The sequence below is a fragment of the Cynara cardunculus genome, assembly GCF_001531365.2.
Source record: "Cynara cardunculus var. scolymus isolate 2C chromosome LG 11, CcrdV1, whole genome shotgun sequence".
Lineage (NCBI taxonomy): Eukaryota > Viridiplantae > Streptophyta > Magnoliopsida > Asterales > Asteraceae > Cynara > Cynara cardunculus.
This window is the reverse complement of record NC_037538.1, coordinates 9,693,712-9,712,320: the sequence shown is the minus strand read 5'-3', so window position 1 is coordinate 9,712,320 and position 18,609 is coordinate 9,693,712. Positions and strand designations below refer to the sequence as shown.

Genomic DNA, 18,609 nt, shown 5'->3' with positions numbered 1-18,609 from the left:
AAATTTCTTTAAATATTAGGTTAATAATATCGACCCAGAACAAAAAGCAGGGATTGTTTACTTTATGAGTTGAAGAATCTCTTATCTTCATTGTGAAATAAGCAATTACACAATCACACAAGTTATAACAGTGATATCATATTTTACACAAATATGTCCACCTCAACCTTTTCAAATAACTGCCAACAGATTCCACGATCAAAAACACCATTAAATATAGGGTGCACTAAGAAGAACATATTACAATTAAGAAAAAGATCCAATACCTGTCTAAGACAGTAAAGAACCGCATTGTAGTCTCGTGACCTGAAAACCTGTTACAGATATTATCAAGTGGTTAAAATCTAAATATACCCTGTTCTCACATCGCAGTTAGCTGTGCACATGTAATAAACAAAGGAGTATGTCCATAGCTTCTACTACATGACTAAACATTATAAAGCTGAAATAGATTAAAGAGTACCCTGGAGAAGTATAGAAACCAAAATATGAAAACATTATCAGTTCAGAATTTCGGGTGTAAATTAGTGTCTGAAGCAAAATAAAGATGTGATGTTTTAAAAAATTCATCACATGGAGAAGTAATGCAGAGTTAAAATCATCACAATATTCTTGAAGACAACAACTTTTCATTTCATTCAGTAATAAGGATTACGCATATAAAGTAGTAACAGTGTATCCACAAGTGCATTAATACACGAAATATCATATAATATATACAGGGAAGATAAACAAAGATGATTAGCAAATAACACAACCAAAAGCGGATACATACTTAAATTACCAAATACAACACGATCAAAAGCGCAAGAATGTCATAAACAACATGTAGAAAAGACAGGAACGATTAGTTCAACTGAATCAAACGTTTGAATGTTTGATTATGAATTTGGCGAAGCATTAACGATCCATAATCGCGAATCAGAAAATTAGCTGATTGAATGATGAGGGGACACCGGGAACGATGTTGATCTGCAAGTAAAAAGCTCTAAAAAGGTGAAGAAGATGGAACCAGAGAAGACGATTTTAGGCTTCCAGTTATTTAGTAGTTCTCGGTACAGTTCTCAATCACTTTAATCTTCCATGTTTTTCTCTACAAATTGCATATCAATTTGAAAAATACTAACACGAAACAATTACAAATCCAAAGCAAAATGAAGAAAAATTATTCGAAATCATTACATAATCTAACCATATTAGAAGAAGATGAAGAGGAGGATGGTGGGGCGGTGGTACTACCTCCTCCGCCGCCGCCGCCCTTCCCGCCACCCCCGGAGTAGTTCCTTTGCAAGGCAGCGTTACCAGATCGACCCAATTTTCTGTGCTGTGACGGCTCATTCTTATCACCCCTTGGTTGATTGAAGGACATGTATTCAAACCCTCAAAAAGACCCAATCTTTTTCTTTCCTGAATCAAATTCAATAACGAAAAAAAAATCAAAGAAAAATCACCATCCAGATGCCTTCCGATTAAAACAGTGATTAACCATAGTCTATTTTAGCATTACAAAATTGAAGGGGAAAATATGTATTCTTTTCTTTAATTACTTACCAGAAGTAACAAAAAGGGGGAAGAAAAAGAGAGAAAGAAAGCCAGAGAAAGCTAGGGTTTAGGAATTGATGTGTCGATAGGCGGGAACCATGACAACTATGGCGGAGAAGAAACCCACTTCTGGCCATACCCGGATAAACGAAATACAGACATTAATTCCATCTCAAACAAATGAAGGATTGAATTCAGCACATGAATTCAGCCATGATTTTGCACTTGAATTTAGTGTCTATAGACATATACAAATGAGTCAACTCAGTACAGATACAGAAGCTGCACAATTTTTCATAGAAATAGAAAAGGAACACTTATGTTTAACAATGGAGATCATCGTACCTTTGCAGAATACTTGATAAATTCAATAGAAAATGAGCAACTAATCAYGTATTCCGGAGCCCCAAAGAATCCGATCTGAAAAACCAACAAATAATCAACAATCAACATATAATCAGGAGAAATAATTGGAAATAGGAAGAGTGCAAAACATGAGGCCAAATCATAATCTTAATGGCCGCCATTATCAACGCCCATTGAAGGAAGGAACTTAACAACATGAAGAAGAAAACTACCAAATGGTTATGGGGTATCAATGGATGCCTATCGGCATTCAATGCACGTATCAATAAAATCAGGCTACAGATTGAAGAAGAAATTAGGTTTAATCGTCGATGAAAGATATGAAGGGTTTGTCTGAAATTGAAATTGAAACTGAAATCAAAACCAGAAAAAGATGGAGAGAATATGGGGAGATAACAAAAACCCTATCTTGAAGGAGAGGGTGGAGGGAAAAGGAAATGGAGACGAAACGGAAACGGAAACGGAAAAGAAAGCCGGTGAATATTGAAAGGTTTTAAGTAAATATTAACTAATAAGCTTGAGAAAAGGAGAGAGCAAAGAAATCAGTTTTCAGGCCTTAGGAGAGGCCACGTCACTGGACGTGGTTTCTTCTTTAATATATATAAGATTATTTTACTTAATGGGCAGGACCTCCACAACAAATATACCACTAATTAACCCACTATACACCTTTCAAATCCATATATCAACCCTTCCTCCCCTATAAATCCAACTCTTGGTGCTAAACTTTTACCACACCCATACATACAAAGAGAAAGCCATACTTGAAAACCCTTGCTTTTTGCAGCTTCCATTGCTTGCTAAATCCTACCATCTTAACGTTTTATTTTACATACATGCGTATCTATGTATTACATATACAACATGTACGTAACTGTTTATTTTACTGAGGCGTAAATCGGTGTAAAAAACCTAATTAAAACACAATATTTGAAATTTGTGTCTGGTCTTGGATATATTTTTACATGCGTTAAGAACAAAGAAAGCTTACTCGTCTATCTCTTTTCAGGATAAAATGACCATGAAAAATGTGTTTCTAATGCTTGTCGCAGCGGTTGTATTCCTTGCGATCCTTGAAGTTAATGCAAGTAGGTCAATTTTGGAAGAGAGTACGGTCTTTTCCACAGGTCATTATGGCTTGGATAAGAGTGACACACTTCCCCTTGAAGCTAAGGAAGCTATGAGCACAATGAATGCAAAGGAGGATAGTGGAACTGACATGATTGAGAGCTATGGAGAAGAGAGAGACTCGTCCACGAACACTCACCATTACTTTTCTTGTGCTAAACAATCCGACTGTAACAGTGAAATTCATACCTAAAAGATGGTCATAACGTCACTGGTGGTGATCGGCAATTGTAAATTAACGCGCATGATATAGGAACCGTATAGCCCTAACTCCTAAGTGTGTACATGATGATCAAGAAGCTTTTGGTTCAACGACATCAAATAAGTTTCATAACGTTTAAGGTGTGAGTTTGAATCTTTTTTGAAATATGGGATACCATGCACGTCTTTAAACATTTTTAAAAAGTGTCTAACGATGGGTGAATCTGGGTTTATGTTTGCTTAAATTTTTAATAATTGAGTATTGAACAATTTTTTGAATAAAAAAACATTAAACTTTTTTATTTTGAATAATTAAATCCGTGAACTATTTATTTGAATGAAAAAACCATTAATTTTTATTTTTTTTTGAAAGAAAAACAATTAAATTTTCTCATTTTGGATGATTAAGTTCCTTTAACATTTTTTTAATAAATTAAACCATTGAATTTTTTAAAATTGGTTACATACATTATTTTAACCTAAAAAAAGTTACTTGTAACCGGTTATCTTTTGAAAGATGAAAGATGAATAAAAAAGAGGGAGATCAATGAAAGGGTCAAAAACGTGTTAGACGATATGGAAAACGAACATCGTTGGGACAAAGGGAGTGGCAAGGAAGAGCAATACCGTTGTTTGCAAAGGATTTTAATGGCGTAGGATTTGGACGTCACAGTAAAACTGATTTAGATTTATTCTTGATTTAAAAGATTACTAGTCAGTTACATGCAATTTTTTTAATTAAAAGATACATATAACCAATTTTTAGAAGTTCGATGGCTTATTTATAACACCCTAAAGTTCACTTTAGAGAATTATTACATCTTCCTCAACTTACAAAGAAAATGAAGCTTAACATCATCGAGTAATAGATAACAAAAATTGGTTTGGCTAACAATGGGAAAGTAAATACAAAACAAGCACCAAGGCTTGACAGTTTCTTACACTGCCTTAAATTATTTCGATTATAGCATATGTGGAAGAGTTGCTACGAGTGTCTACTTTTAACTAGTCATATTCCTTGCTTGTACCACATCCGAAGAATTCCACTCCTGTGATGCACAGCTCTCGTCAGCTGAATAGTTCAAGAATCCCACTCCTGTGATGCACAGCTCTCGTCAGCTGAATAGTTCAGTGAACCCACGACTTAAGCATAAACTTAAGCAATACACGCTATAACATTATATAGATTCTCACATTAAACATTAAACATTAAACATCAAACACTCATTTATAAACTACAATACTTAAGTTCAAACTTGCACGAAGAGCTTACAACATTTCTCATGCATTCACAAATATTTTTGCTAACCAAGTGGTCTTATCTCACTTTTGACATGACAACGTCGGTCCTCACTTACGGGTTTTCACCCCTTGGGCGTATTGTCCCTTGCACACACCACACCGTCAAATGCATAAGCATTCTCACTTTTACAATTCCATAATAACATGGCAAATAAATAAGCTTGCATATATAAACATAACTCACAATTCCGTAATACATTATCTTATACATACATTACAAAGGGGGTTGTGGAACTCACCTTGGTACAGAGGTGTTTCGGTGTTACTCGTGACCCAACCTACACGAATCACAACAATTGATAAGTCTCCATTCTCTTTCTAACAACGTTCATGCATACACATGAAGCTTATTTTTGTTTTAAAAAAATTGTTTGAACGACAACATTTATGAGTTTAAATATTCCCTCCATGTTACCGTCCCCTCAAAGAAATTTTATAAGCTAATGATACCTTTTCAGACGGTCTCGAACTTGGGTAGAAGTCAGTCCGAAGACTGCTTCACATCTGCTACTGGTGCAGCCCCAAAACGTGCTCACGGACCTCTTACAACTATTGTATTTAGGTCACTGCTGCTGCAGCCATGGTTAGAGTTATTGACCCTCTATGGCGGTTGTATCACTGCAGGGTAGCAACTTGTAACAACAAGCATTGCACCTAAACTTTTATGTTACTCTCGCTGCACACTCTTACACCAAACACCAAATTCTTTGGTGTTGATCACGGTTCCACACTACTGCCACTTTTTGGAGTTATAAGGTTAAGCATATACCTATACACACACAGCACTGCATGCATCCATTCTAGAAATTTAAGTAATTAATCTAAATTTAACCATTTACATTAATGGTTACCAAGCATCTGCATATTTGCATGCAGAAACCACACTTTAGTGGCTTGGAATTCTACCATTATTTTATATATATATATATATACAAATGTAATGCCAACACCACAAACTAAACCTATGGAATCATCGACAAAACCACAAAAAAGGATACCAACCAATACTCTTCATTAACCTTAGGTCAATTATATAAAACCTTCCATAAGACCCATTTCGATTGAGACCAACGACTAATTCTAATGCAAAGCTTCAACATAAGATGATAATCTTATATATAAACCTCTATCACTCAAGGTGGGGAGTTTGAACGAATTAGCATCAGATTCATAATGTGGATTGTCGAATTTGACAACTCCAGTAAACTCTTTCTGCTTCCCTGCTTTGTAACTTCTTCCTTCTCTTTCTTCCGTCTGCTTCTCTCGAAGACTTCTTTCTTGCTTCTCCTTCTCGTTCCTTCATTTTCTCTCTACATCCTCTCTCTCTCCCTTATTGATTGCTCTCTTCCCTAAGGCTATGTTTGATTGTTTGGTATATGAGACAGGATAAGATAGTACGGGACAAAACTTCTTGTCCCACGTTTGGCACAACATGAGATTGGACAAGAACTCATTGTCCCACGTTTGGTGCAACATGGGACAGGGGCAAGAACTGGGACAATGTGGGAAAAAAGACTTTTTCCACCAAAATATATTGAACAAAAATAAGACAAAAACTAAGATATTACTAACTAACCATTGTTTGATATATAACATTAACATGGTATTTGTTTTAGTGGTCGCCGCCGCCACCACCGGTAGCCACCGTCGGGGACCTCCCTCTCCTCCACCACCTCCACAACTACCGTCGACTACCGACTACCATCATCTATCACCACGCCCACCTACCACCATCGTCCATCGTCATTACCACCGCAGACCACCACCACCTTCTCTTCTACTACAACAACCTCCTCCACCACCTCCACAACCATCGTCGACCACTGATCACCACCGTCCATTGCCACCACCACTACCACCATTGGTCACCTTCACCTTCTCTTTTACTACAACCTCCTCCACCACCTCCACAACCGTCGTCATCCACCAACCAACAACGTTCATCGCCACCATCGTGGCCACCTCACCTCCACTATAACCACCACCATCCACTACCACTACCACTATCCACCACCACCACCGGCTATCACTACTACTATCGGCTACCACTACCACGATATACCATATTCATGTCCTCCACAATCACAATTGTCCATTTCCACCACCACCTCCACCATAACCACCATCATTGTGCACCATCACACCTAGCTCCACCACATGCTATACCTACCTCCTCCACGAGTGTCGACCGCCAACACCACCATCTTCACGTCCACCAATTACCAATGCTTCTACCTCCACAACCATTGTTGTTGCAACAAATTTTTACCGGGGCTTCACCAATTGATAAGGATCTTCAAACCAAGTAAAATATAATTTATCTTTTGTATGACTCGGGTTTTTTCAAAATTTCATCCATTATATAAAAATCTCATTTAAATTTGGTATTATTTTATATTTATGTATATGAAAATTGTGTAAATGTTTATAAATTAAACTATTTACTTTATTAGTGCTTGTTGAGAATGATACGTATTTCCTCCAGAATGGTAACTGCATTTTGGCATAAATTCTGGAAGACTAATCGGAAGCAATTAATAGGGGAAGACAAAAGTCTTCTAATATTTCGGTTATTATCTCAATTCATGGAGAATAGTTGTTTTACCTTCAAATATATATATTTTCCATTCATTCATAAGAAAAAAAGTAGTATTGAAGGAGAGCCAGAGAAGAGACGATAGAAAGATTGAGATACTTATAAACTCTTGTAACTTCCTCATTTTTCTCATATAGTGATATCATCGGTTGTGCCTGTGGTTTTTTCCCGCAAGGGTTTTTCCACGTAAAATCTTGGTGTTCTCGTTTTATTTCCTTTATTATCGTCGATTAATTATTACAAGTGCTAACGATAACGATAACTATGATATGATATATAAGATCATAAAATAACTTTTAGTAGCAACTTATATAGTTATGCCATGTCCAGTACGACTGTCGTACCAAACATCAGATAGACATTTGTCATGTCCAGTTCTAGTAGTACCAAACACTAGACAAACACTTGTCCTGTCCAGTCCTATCATCTTGCCATATCCAATTTTGTCTTATCCTATCCTATACAATCATGTCTGCATACCAAACTTTACCTAATTGCTCTCCCCCGATTTTCTCCCAATTTTCTCAAACTTCTCGGCACGTCCTAATTTGAACCAAATCATAACTCCATATGCTTAAGCCCCTAGATTAAACTTTCGGGGCTAATCATGTGCATATAACCCTTAAATCTTCTTATTCATATGAAACCCTTGAAATTGGGGTTTTACATTATTTATTTAAAAAAAATATTTAGAAATATAATCATTCAAAATAAGAAATTTTAATCGTTTTTTTATTCAAAAAAATAGTTTAGGATCTAATCATCCTAAAATGAAAAAGTTTAATGATTTTTTCATTTAAAAAATAGTTCGTGACTTAAATCATTCAAAATTTAATAATTTGTTGGATTTTTCAATCTTTTCTCATAATTAAATTTTAAGGTTGTTTTGTGATTTTTTGTGGTCGTCATGTACTTTGATATTATATCCATTTTAACATAACGTCAAGAATTTTAAATGGATCAGTATGTATTCAGCAACTTGTACCATGTGCATGTAAACATATTAGTAATAAAATCAACGTTAAAGACTATAAATTGGAGTGGAAAATGTTAATGGAAAAACAATAAATCGGAAATAAAAAATAAATTTGTGATGAATTAGTCAGCGAAAAAGTTGTTTTCAAAAAGATTTTTTATAATAAATCTTGTGCATGGCAGAAAAATAATGAATTATGTATGCGAGGATAGGTATGGCAACAGAGTGGGGATGGGTGGGTTTTGTCATCCCCGGCTCCGGCCTCGGTTTTTAGTAACAGCCTCCGGTCTCCGACGGGTACGGGGATTAACATCTCGTTCCTAGTCAAACTCTGGTCGAACTCCATGAAGAATATCCGTTTGTTTGAGTCTACCGGAGATCCTCAGCCTCGGCCCCAACTCCGGTTTGAGTAACAGCCCCCGGCCCCAGTTTGAATTTATCGGGGATCCTCGGCCCCGGGACCCGTTTTAGCAGGAAATCCCCATCCCGTTTCGAATCGGGTGAGCCGGGTTTCCCATCGGGTCACAACGAGGATAATATATCAAAGTTAGAATACAAATATATACTCGATGCATGTATGCAATATTTTAGAAAAATGGCAATGAAAATACGATGATATAATATTTTTAGGAAATACTTAACCGCTTGCATTTCTAAAACTTGAAAAAGTTGATATTGAGAATATGAACCCGGCTTAGTATCGGAAAAAAGTTAACATAAATATTTTGAGGGGATTTTCTTTTGATAAATCTCTAATTGAGATGTCTGAAAATCAATGTATTATGTGTCATTATATATTATTTTTTCATCTATGTAAATGTAATTATTAACATATATTTATTTCACATGTATTTAGTTCATAATGTGAAAACTTTTGACGTGTTTGTGGAAAAAAAAATACGTTGTAAACTGAATACATTATGAAACAAATATATGTTAATTAATACATTAAATATTTTTTAAGACAATACAAATCATGTAAGACAAATTTTAAGATAAAAATTTTTATAAATCTTACAAATTTTGAAGTTTTTGAATAATTAAATCTTGATATACTTATAACATTCAAAACATGATATACGAGGATATTAAAATAGTATTAATTAAGTATTGCATTTGACATCCATGAAGGAAGCATATGTTAAGTGTTAACTCGAGAAACTACAAAAACCAAAATTTGTCCGTCGAAAGATGAGTTCATGCGATATTTTTACTATTTGAAATAAAGAAACTTGTTATCCAAATTCTATGCTACTTGAACTTCAATCATTAGGCATATGAGAATCAAACGGACTCTTATGTCTTGATTTCATATTCGTTTAATTACAAAAAGGGCAATATTTGTTATATACATCTTTTTTTAATCATGTCAAAACATGTATCGAGAATGTAAAAAGTAAGTTTTACATTTTTCAAAAATAAGATTTCATTTAGCTGTTTAAATTTTTTAATTTGTCTTAAAATAAGCGTTACTTTCAAAAATAAGATTTCATATTTCTATTTTACCCTTGATTATGAAATGGAGAAAGTTTATCTTTATTATCACGAATAAAAAATGTCATTTAGCTATTTAAATTTTTTAATGATTATATATTTTTAAAATTAGATATTAACATAGAGATTTAATTTAAGACAAGTAATATTTAGTTGTATGCTTGTAATGGTTGGTGAATTTTTTTGGTAATTATTCATTTATTTATTTTTTTCAGCAATTATTAAAGCAACCACTAAGAACCCCAAAATGGAAACATAAAGATAATTAAAATTAAATAATGGGATTATCCAAAATCTTAATTTTCAAATCTCCGTCTTCAAATCTTATTCATGTTCGTTATGATTTGCCTTCATAATTTCTTGTACTGATGTAATTATTTTCAGTTATATTAGTCTTTCCCACCGTGTGTTATACGGTGACGAATTTGATTTATTTAAAAATTATGTAACAAAATTTAAATGAAAGTGACTCGTTGATTTACTTATAATAAAATATAAATGTACATTTAAAGTGTGAGTTAAAAAAAACAAAACTCATATACTCACGTCATTTTGCTTTATCATATTCTCATCAATGTGGATTATCAAATTCAATATCAATAGAATAATTATGAATATTTAAATATCACAAATTCACAATATCATATTATCACCCTTAATTCTTCTTCTATTACCTTGATTTATATTTGACATTGATATATATTGATTTAGTAATGGTATATATGTTTATTTAAAAAAATTTATATAGATTAGCATTTTAAGAGTGTTGGCCAAATTGAACGGACTCCATAGTTTGAAGGGTCGGTCAAAATGAGCCAACAACATGAGTTTAGATGATTGATATAAGGGAGCATACGTCATTAGTTGGCACAAAGGCATCTCAACCAATGTTCATATACTTAACATTCATTATCAATATTTCATATCTCCAATAATATGAAATAAAAAAAAACTCAACCACAATTCAAGAAACGAAGATTACTTAATTATTTGGGTGCAACATCAATCTTGTGTTTGTTTACTTTTATACTTTTTTTTTTTTAATTTTGTGTTTTGCATGATATTTTGTTGTGTTTCGCACTATAACTTTACCATTTGGTTAGTTTTGATTCCACCTATGGTTATAAATTTCAAAGCATCTATCACTTCTTTATCATCCATCTTCTTCCAAATTATCATCTTTCCATTAATGTGGGATGATGAAACTCAATCTTATTTCAAGATGATTGATATTTTTTGTGAAATGAATAATTTATTTCCAACTTTGGGTTTTGCATGATATTTTGACCGAATGTTTTATACTATAATTTACCATTTGGTTAATTTTGATTTCAACAATGGTTATAAAATTTTCAAATAATTCATCACTCTTTTAGATATCCATCATATTCTTCCAAACTATCATTTGTTCCATCCATGTGAGATGATGAAAGTCAACTTTATTTCAAAATTTAAGAAACACACAAACCTTATATTGCCACATCATCATCATTGATTTCACTTTTAATTTTGCACTATAATTTTTATCCTTTGGTTGGTTTTAATATCAATCATGGCTATTGATTTCAAAGAGGGTCATTCAAACTAAGACAAACCTATGCATCAAACCTCATGAATTGACACAAATACATCTAATCCACATTTCTTATACACACCACTTTCTTTAAATCTTTCAATTTCTCACCAATGTAGGACAACTAAAATTAAACCATAATTTACCGTTTGAGAATACTTCAAATCTACCTTTCTTATACACACCACTTTGTTTAAATATATCAACTTCTAACCAATGTAGAACAACAAATACTCGATCACAATTTCACCATTTAGAAACACTTAATTCTCATGATGTTATATCAATACCCCAAAATTCTTCTTTTATACATATAAAGATATAAATATATACATAATATCTAATGATTGTAAACACAATTCATTTTCATTTTATATAACAAGATATGTTTTGTAAAAATAGGGTCATCCAAATAGGATAACATTATGAGTCAAACTTCTTGAGTTGACACAATAAATTATTCTCATCATATTTTCTTGTACACAACTACTTATTTCAATCTTTCAATTTCTCACCAATGTGGAATATCTCAAACTCAACTACAATTCAGCAACACCTTGATATTCAATTTTTATGATGTCACCTCAATACCTCTTGGTTCTTCTTTTAATATATATATATATATACATATATATATATATACGTATGTATATGTATGTATGTATATGTATGTATGTATTGATTTTGTTTTTATATAATAAGATTTATTTTACAAAAATAGGGTCATCCAAATAACATGATCATATGAGTCAAGCCTCATAAGTTGAAACAATGAATCTCATTCTTCTTTCTATACACATCTCTTTATTCTAATCTTTTAACTTCTCACCATTGTGGGATATCCTAAACTCAACCATAATTCATCAAAACCTAAATACTCAATTCACATGGTGTCACCTCAATATCCAAATAAGATAATCTTATTACTCAAGTCCTTTGAGTTGACATAATGAATCTCATCCTTGTTTCTTATACGCACCTCTTTATTTCAATATTCCAATCTCTCATCAATATGTGGTATCTCAAACTACATCACAATTCACCAAAACTTCAATACTCAATTCTCATGATGTCATCTCAATATCTCTTGGTTTTTCATATATAAATATTGATGATTTATAAGTCAATCCTTATGAGTTAAAACAATGAATCTCATTCTTTTTCTAATCTTTTACCTTTTCACCAACATCTAAATACTCAATTATCATGTTATCACCTCAATACCTCTTGGTACTTCTTTTATTATATATATGATTATAAACACAATTCATTTTTATTTTTATATAATAAGATTTGTTTTGCAAAAATATGATCATCCAAATAAGATTACCTTATGAGTCAAGCCCCTTGAGTTGACATAATGAATTTCATCTTATTTCTCATACACACATCCTTATCTCAATCTTTCAATTTCTCATTAGTGTTGGATATCTTAAACTCAACCACAATTCACTAACATCTCAATATTGTCACATCAATACTTCTTGAGTTTTCCTTTAATATATATATATATATATATATATACATATATATATATATAGATTATTTTTATTCAATTTTAATCGAATTGAATAATATAAATTAGTAGCCTTAAATAAATGAACCGATTGAAAGAACAACTTGACGAATAAAATATCAATCATTTCAATACCTATTAATAAAATTAATTTATATAGGGGTCAAAGCCATACAAACCACGATTGTATCCTAAATTTCATATCAAATCAATATTATAAACAAAATGTGTAAAGTAAAAACAATTTTTAGATCAAAACAGTTTATAAATGAAAGAACAATGAATTAATATGAATAAAATATGAACATTAAATCGTAATCATATGATAATTAATCGTGACCATCAATTTTACAAGAATTGAAATAACCGGGGTATTTGAAGATGAAGTGGTTACAAAAACAACTCAAATTCACACATTACAAATAGAAAAGATGACTTCTATTTATAGGAAAACACAAAAAATAGTAATTTTCTTACCTTAAACTCGGCTTTTGTTTTTCACACTTTTAAAACTAAAATTGGGACTAGCGATAACAATGTCTGAAAAAATCATCAATTTTTCTATAATTTTCATATATTCGAACGTTTAGGAGGTTTAATCAACAGAAGGGATATTCATTTAGCATGACCAAGTATTAACCTTCAAGATGGCCATGTCTGAAAAAAAATTATAATTTGGTATGTTCAAATCATTAATCATGATTAATTATTTAGTAACGTACAGTTAATCCCACTTAATTACTTTTTATTGGTAATCTTTTTAACATCCCACTACTAAACACCTTTCATGATTATAATCCACCTGAGCAATTTGTGAGTAATTGATTGCATTCAATTCTATGTTTATCTTTGAAATTTAAAAAGAATATGTGTAAAATATTTCAAAACGACTTATGTTGTAAGACTTGTACTTGCACATAAAACTCGTACATTGTCATAAGTTGTGGTAATGCTTTTGCCATGGTTTTTTATTATCGTCCTACCACGAGTAATGGGGTTTTGACATGACTTACGGATTTACACTTGTCCCTTTCGTTAATTTTGACATGTTAAGTTGGCTTTGAAATCAAAAGAAATTTTAAAAAAGAATGTTTCTTTTTTAGTGTCCGTGTTACGGTATTGTTCTTCTTTGAGCTGGGCTTTGGCTTGTCTACTCCTTGAGTTGGGGTTACAAGGGTGGCTCCTTTGGATGCCGCTTGGTTTTTTGCTTCGGGTATTTTTGTTTACGGCGTGTTTTTCTCTGGCTCTTGTGCGCTTGTTTATTTATGTTTCTTGCAAAAACTTTTGCCTTCAAACCTTTTTGTTTGTTTTGTTCTTTTAATTTTTTGCTGTCTTTCAGAAAAACACTCTCCATAATTGGAAGTAAACATAATATAGAACTATATGGATGGCAAACTCATATGAAATGCCAACTCCATTGTCACTGGAGCTCTTTTTTTAGTTGCAACCTGGAGGATCGTCTAAAACAATCAACTTATTTCCTCATGTATTCCTAAATCACACTGTCGTCCATGTATATACCATTACAAACTTTAAACTTTTATCTGGTGATCAACTTATTGTATTTGTTATGTCGACTTATTTTATAATCAACTTAAGTTGGAGTATGTAGTTTCTCTTATAGGGAGGACCACAATATAGCATCAAGCTTTCCATCCGATAAACTTAACCTCAAAATGATAGTTGCTTGAACCTTCAACTTCACCATGGAAGAGTTAAAAAAAAAATTATATATGTTTTTCTAATGCTTCTATTATCTATTTTTATTATGATAATAATAAGGTCTCATGTTCAAATCCAATGAGGAATAAAAATCCCCTTATGGCCACGGAGGTTCAAATGCGGTGACTCTGAGCTATCTGCAAAGCATGTGGTCGCCCTGGAATTAGTCGGCTCGCATAGCGAATTGGATATCCAAATTAATCAAAATAATAATAATAATAATAATAATAATAATAATAATACTAATAATAATAATAATAACGTTAGTTGGTGTAGGTATTCTTGTACAAATGTCTTGTTATATACTTGTTGTTTCCTCTTTCACCATCACACCATGTATTCATGGTAAGAAAAACGCACTATACTACAAAATACATTAATATCGTAATTCTAAGAGATCTTAAACATACAAATCTACAAAATAAAAAATCATATAAATAAAACTTGTAATATAAATTCTATAGATAGTTAATATCATAAACTTTTCATACGGTTAAGTAATTATTTCATTTTAATAAGCCACTAAAAAATATCCATTGACAACATAAAAGATGGAAACATATGTTACTGTGTAAAATATCTTAATCTCAGAATAATGATTACTTCTCTAAATTCATTTTATTAGTGCTAAACTTTTGTATCCTCCCACTAATATTTCAAATGAGTAATCAAATAATTTTTTAAATTTTATTAACGGATATTTAGTAACAAATTATACATTTTATTTATGATATTTTTATCACCGTCGAATAAACAGTAAAAATGTTCACTTATTTAATTAGCTCCATTTAAACTCTCTTGTTACCTCATTGAAAAAGAAATTCTATAAGGTATATACCCATTGCTTGTTTCTTCTCATATGATACCACATCTTATGATACATATACACATGATTAGAGTTTCTTTCTTGTTTTTTTTCTTCCTATAATGTGTTCTTTTGAAAAGTTCGATTGATTTTCTTTATGAAACGTCTTACAAAATTTCCATGACTCAGTGTAAATCTCACGGTGATGATGATGAAGAAGACATGGCTCGTGATCGTTGTAGCCTTGGTGATAGTCTTGGGAACAACTAAAGCAGAAGTAGATCTTGGACGAAAGGTTGACTTTGGATTAACAAAGAAACCGGTAACCAACAAAGAGGATGGTGGAAACCGTGATTCTAGTCTGGATAATCACCACTCATATCACTCAACAACACGTCCAGAGACCGGGAATTAGCTACTCAATTGGACCCTTATGTTACAGTCCATGAGGCATGCTCGTGATGTATGAATGAATAACGCCAGTTGGGCTGAATAAACTAAAATCTAGTAACGACTATTTGCAAGTTTTTGATTTTCTAGTATGCTTTGTTGTATGATAAATCAAGAAGCAACCATGTATGCGTGCTTTCGGTTCATGTTGTATCAACTTTTTTGGTTATGTATTAAAAAAAAATTGTCTTGATATTTTGGATTTATTTGTTTATATCAATTTCTTTAATTTCATATATCAAAAATAAAAAATAAAAATAAAAAGGATAGTTTCGTAGGGAATATAGAAAATAAATCGGGACGTGAATAATCAATTCGGGCTCTCATTTGGGCCTTCGTTATGTGCTGAAACCCATAATCTCAAAAGCTGGCCTCTTGTTCATCGAATGGAAACCCTAATTCTCAAATCCATGAAAGTGCTATATAAACTGAAGCTGCCAGGCCTACTTCCACACTGTAAGATCCACCATTGATGTCTTCTTCGTATTCTATCCGTCTGCATTTCTTATGGTATATGCACAAGTTTGCTTGCTTTTCTGTTCTATTTTCTCATTCAATTACATACATCTGAGAATTTTTTACGCCTCTTCGTGAGAATTTGTTTCGGAAATTTTAACAATCGAAATGATTTTTCCTTGGATTTGCGTCCGTAAGAGGCGTAGATTCATTGCGGGAGCGTTGAGTCGCTTCGCCTCTGTTAATCACCGGGCGCAGCTAATAAAACCCCGCTAAATTCGTTTACATACGTGTGTTTGTATTTTTGATCTTTTGTATGATTTAGTGAAAATTGAATCTTATTTGGCGATCCAATGATGGCATGATATCTTTGAGACCTGATTTATTCTTGATGACAACTACAAGCATTTACGCTGAGGATGCCTTTGAAAACGAATTCGTATTTGCTTTCTAATATTTTACATAAATAAATTGTTATAAATTCGATTTTTGAGATGATGAAATTTGCACTGGGCTCTGAGAGCAATTGATTAATTGCTTGATTTGATGCATAACGCAGCCTAGAAAGCTAGTCTGATCACCTGTTTTATATTCTAGATTTCGTTACATCCTCGATCTGAAACTGTTACTGTTGTTGCGATGATGATAGAACTTGCATCCCAGCTCACTATGAGGCCTTAATTTGTTTAAGGTTGTGGATTACAATTAGTTCATTATTTATCTGAGCCTTTAGGTTCAATTGAGTTTTGTTGTTAATATTGTGTTCTTCATGATTTTTCAATTGCTTTGTTCTGTTATTTTATATGTTTAAATTAGTTATAAAGTTTTTATATGTGCAATGATGATGAAACTATCTAATCCCAGCTCTATGAGACCTTAATTTGTTTAAGGTCTAGGAATTACAACGTTTAGTGTTTTATCTGAGCCTTTTAAACACATCTCTTTAATTTCTACGATTCAACTAATGTTTTTAAAATAAATTTCAGTTTCGATTTCATGTTTTAGTGTTTTGAATGGTATTTACACTGTTCTGATGTTCCCTATGATGCTTGAATTTGACCATGCTAATTCTGATATTGATGATACCGTTTTCAGTCATTTCTGAGGGAACACTCGATATTTTTTTTCCTGTTATATATTTGAATATCTTTAAAAGTATATTTTTGATGAGGGTGGTTATTATACAACCCTAGACATTTGCATAACCAATACAACCCAATTTTAACCGTCTATTTGATTTGATTAATATGTGATTTCATAGAAGTTTTGATTGTTTCATAATATAAAGTATTGATCATAATAAATGAATTCTCATCATTTTCATAAATATTTTAATTTATTGGGTTGTATTGGTTATACAAATTGACGGTTTGTATTTGAAACAAACTCTATTTTTGATTGCTTTTGTCTTTTCCAATTAAAAACATGTTCTTTTTATTTATGTAAAAAAGGCTGTTGACCATCGTTTGACAATTATTGATCTAATCATCCATTTGATGTTGGATTTTTATAACCGATCCAATTGAGTTAACATGGAATAATCGCATTCAACCATATTAATTGGATTGTATTAGATATGATTCATTGACATCCAATGGATATTCTGATCAGATTCATTCATTGTTAGAGATCCAGTATCAGTTACAATTTGGTGACCTTTGCTAAATGTTAAAATAGCATATTCATGAAAGTTTAGAACCAAAAAAGAGTGAAGTTCCATAAAACCCTTGAAGTTGTGAGGAACTTGCATATCTTTCAAATGGTTAACTAATTTATCAGATTTCGGTCTAAAAAATGCAAAATTAGAAACCAACTGGCAATCTTGAAGGTTTGCTTAAATCAGAAATCCAGCCTAAAAAATGGAATTGGATTTTATTATTTATAAAATAATTATAAAATTAATTAAATTATTTTTATATTAATCGATTATTATAAAATAATGTTTTTAATATTTTTAAAAATTCTTGCACACAATTTTACAAAAAGATTTGAAATCAAGAACCCTTTTATAAACTAAATTTGATAAATCTTAAAAAATCCTTAAATGCACTAGGTTTTAATTATTTAAAGCATAAAGTTTTAATTACAAGCGACATTACAACTTGCTTGATACAATTGCATATGGTACCCCTTACTATTCTGGATGCAATTGTTGCTACCAAGACATTGAATTCAGACATTGATTCAGACTCCCTAGGTGCCGCTCCAACTCTGCTCTATGATTTCTCTCGTCGGTTCTCCCACTGGCCACTCCCAATGCACCTCTTATGTAAATGATGTTTGATTTTCCAAAGGCGTTGCTTCCTTTCAATCTCCTTTTTGGTCTACATTGTTGATGCCTCCATTGCTCGATTCTCCCCATGGTCTTTAGTTTGATTTCTCAAATACTCCCCTGTTTCCGGTAATTGATTTATTCTCATTTTTTCTTCATCTCCTGTCGAGTTCTTTAAAATCGATCTCCATTTTCCTCCATCGTTCTTAA

At 32.2% G+C, this 18,609-nt stretch overlaps 1 protein-coding gene, 1 long non-coding RNA gene and 5 other non-coding genes across 9 annotated transcripts; 6 read left to right on the top strand and 1 right to left on the bottom strand.

Annotated features, from left to right (window-relative positions):
• Positions 1-264: 264 nt before the first annotated feature.
• Positions 265-2,324, bottom strand: LOC112522134. 3 transcript variants are annotated; one of them, XR_003070128.1, is made up of 4 exons: positions 2,121-2,324; positions 1,888-1,962; positions 1,193-1,407; positions 265-314 (listed from the first exon to the last, which is right to left on the bottom strand). It is a non-coding gene; the product is annotated as an uncharacterized LOC112522134 (long non-coding RNA). The 3 variants fall into 3 exon arrangements; XR_003070127.1 differs by lacking the exon at positions 265-314 and having other exon boundaries at positions 1,006-1,407; XR_003070129.1 differs by lacking the exons at positions 265-314; positions 1,193-1,407 and adding an exon at positions 1,662-1,780.
• Positions 2,325-2,658: 334 nt separating this feature from the next.
• On the top strand, positions 2,659-3,348 carry LOC112522290. Its single transcript, XM_025131411.1, has 2 exons — positions 2,659-2,774; positions 2,918-3,348. The coding sequence occupies exons 1-2, from the start codon at positions 2,745-2,747 to the stop codon at positions 3,227-3,229; spliced, it is 342 nt and encodes a 113-aa protein (XP_024987179.1). The 5' UTR covers positions 2,659-2,744; the 3' UTR covers positions 3,230-3,348.
• Positions 3,349-16,476: 13,128 nt separating this feature from the next.
• LOC112522319 lies at positions 16,477-16,548 on the top strand. The gene has a single exon (XR_003070153.1). It is a non-coding gene; the product is annotated as a small nucleolar RNA R66 (small nucleolar RNA).
• Positions 16,549-16,617: 69 nt separating this feature from the next.
• LOC112522326 lies at positions 16,618-16,707 on the top strand. The gene has a single exon (XR_003070160.1). It is a non-coding gene; the product is annotated as a small nucleolar RNA snoR118 (small nucleolar RNA).
• Positions 16,708-16,756: 49 nt separating this feature from the next.
• LOC112522324 lies at positions 16,757-16,859 on the top strand. Its single transcript, XR_003070158.1, has one exon. It is a non-coding gene; the product is annotated as a small nucleolar RNA snoR69Y (small nucleolar RNA).
• Positions 16,860-16,961: 102 nt separating this feature from the next.
• LOC112522323 lies at positions 16,962-17,059 on the top strand. The gene has a single exon (XR_003070157.1). It is a non-coding gene; the product is annotated as a small nucleolar RNA snoR69Y (small nucleolar RNA).
• Positions 17,060-17,162: 103 nt separating this feature from the next.
• On the top strand, positions 17,163-17,239 carry LOC112522325. The gene has a single exon (XR_003070159.1). It is a non-coding gene; the product is annotated as a small nucleolar RNA snoR53Y (small nucleolar RNA).
• The last annotated feature ends 1,370 nt before the right edge of the window (positions 17,240-18,609 follow it).

Coding starts and splice junctions, on each gene's coding strand:
- LOC112522290 (XM_025131411.1), top strand. CDS start 2,745: ATGCGTATCTATGTATTACATATACAACAT. Junction 2,775..2,917: donor ATGTATTACATATACAACAT/GTACGTAACTGT, acceptor ATCTCTTTTCAG/GATAAAATGACCATGAAAAA.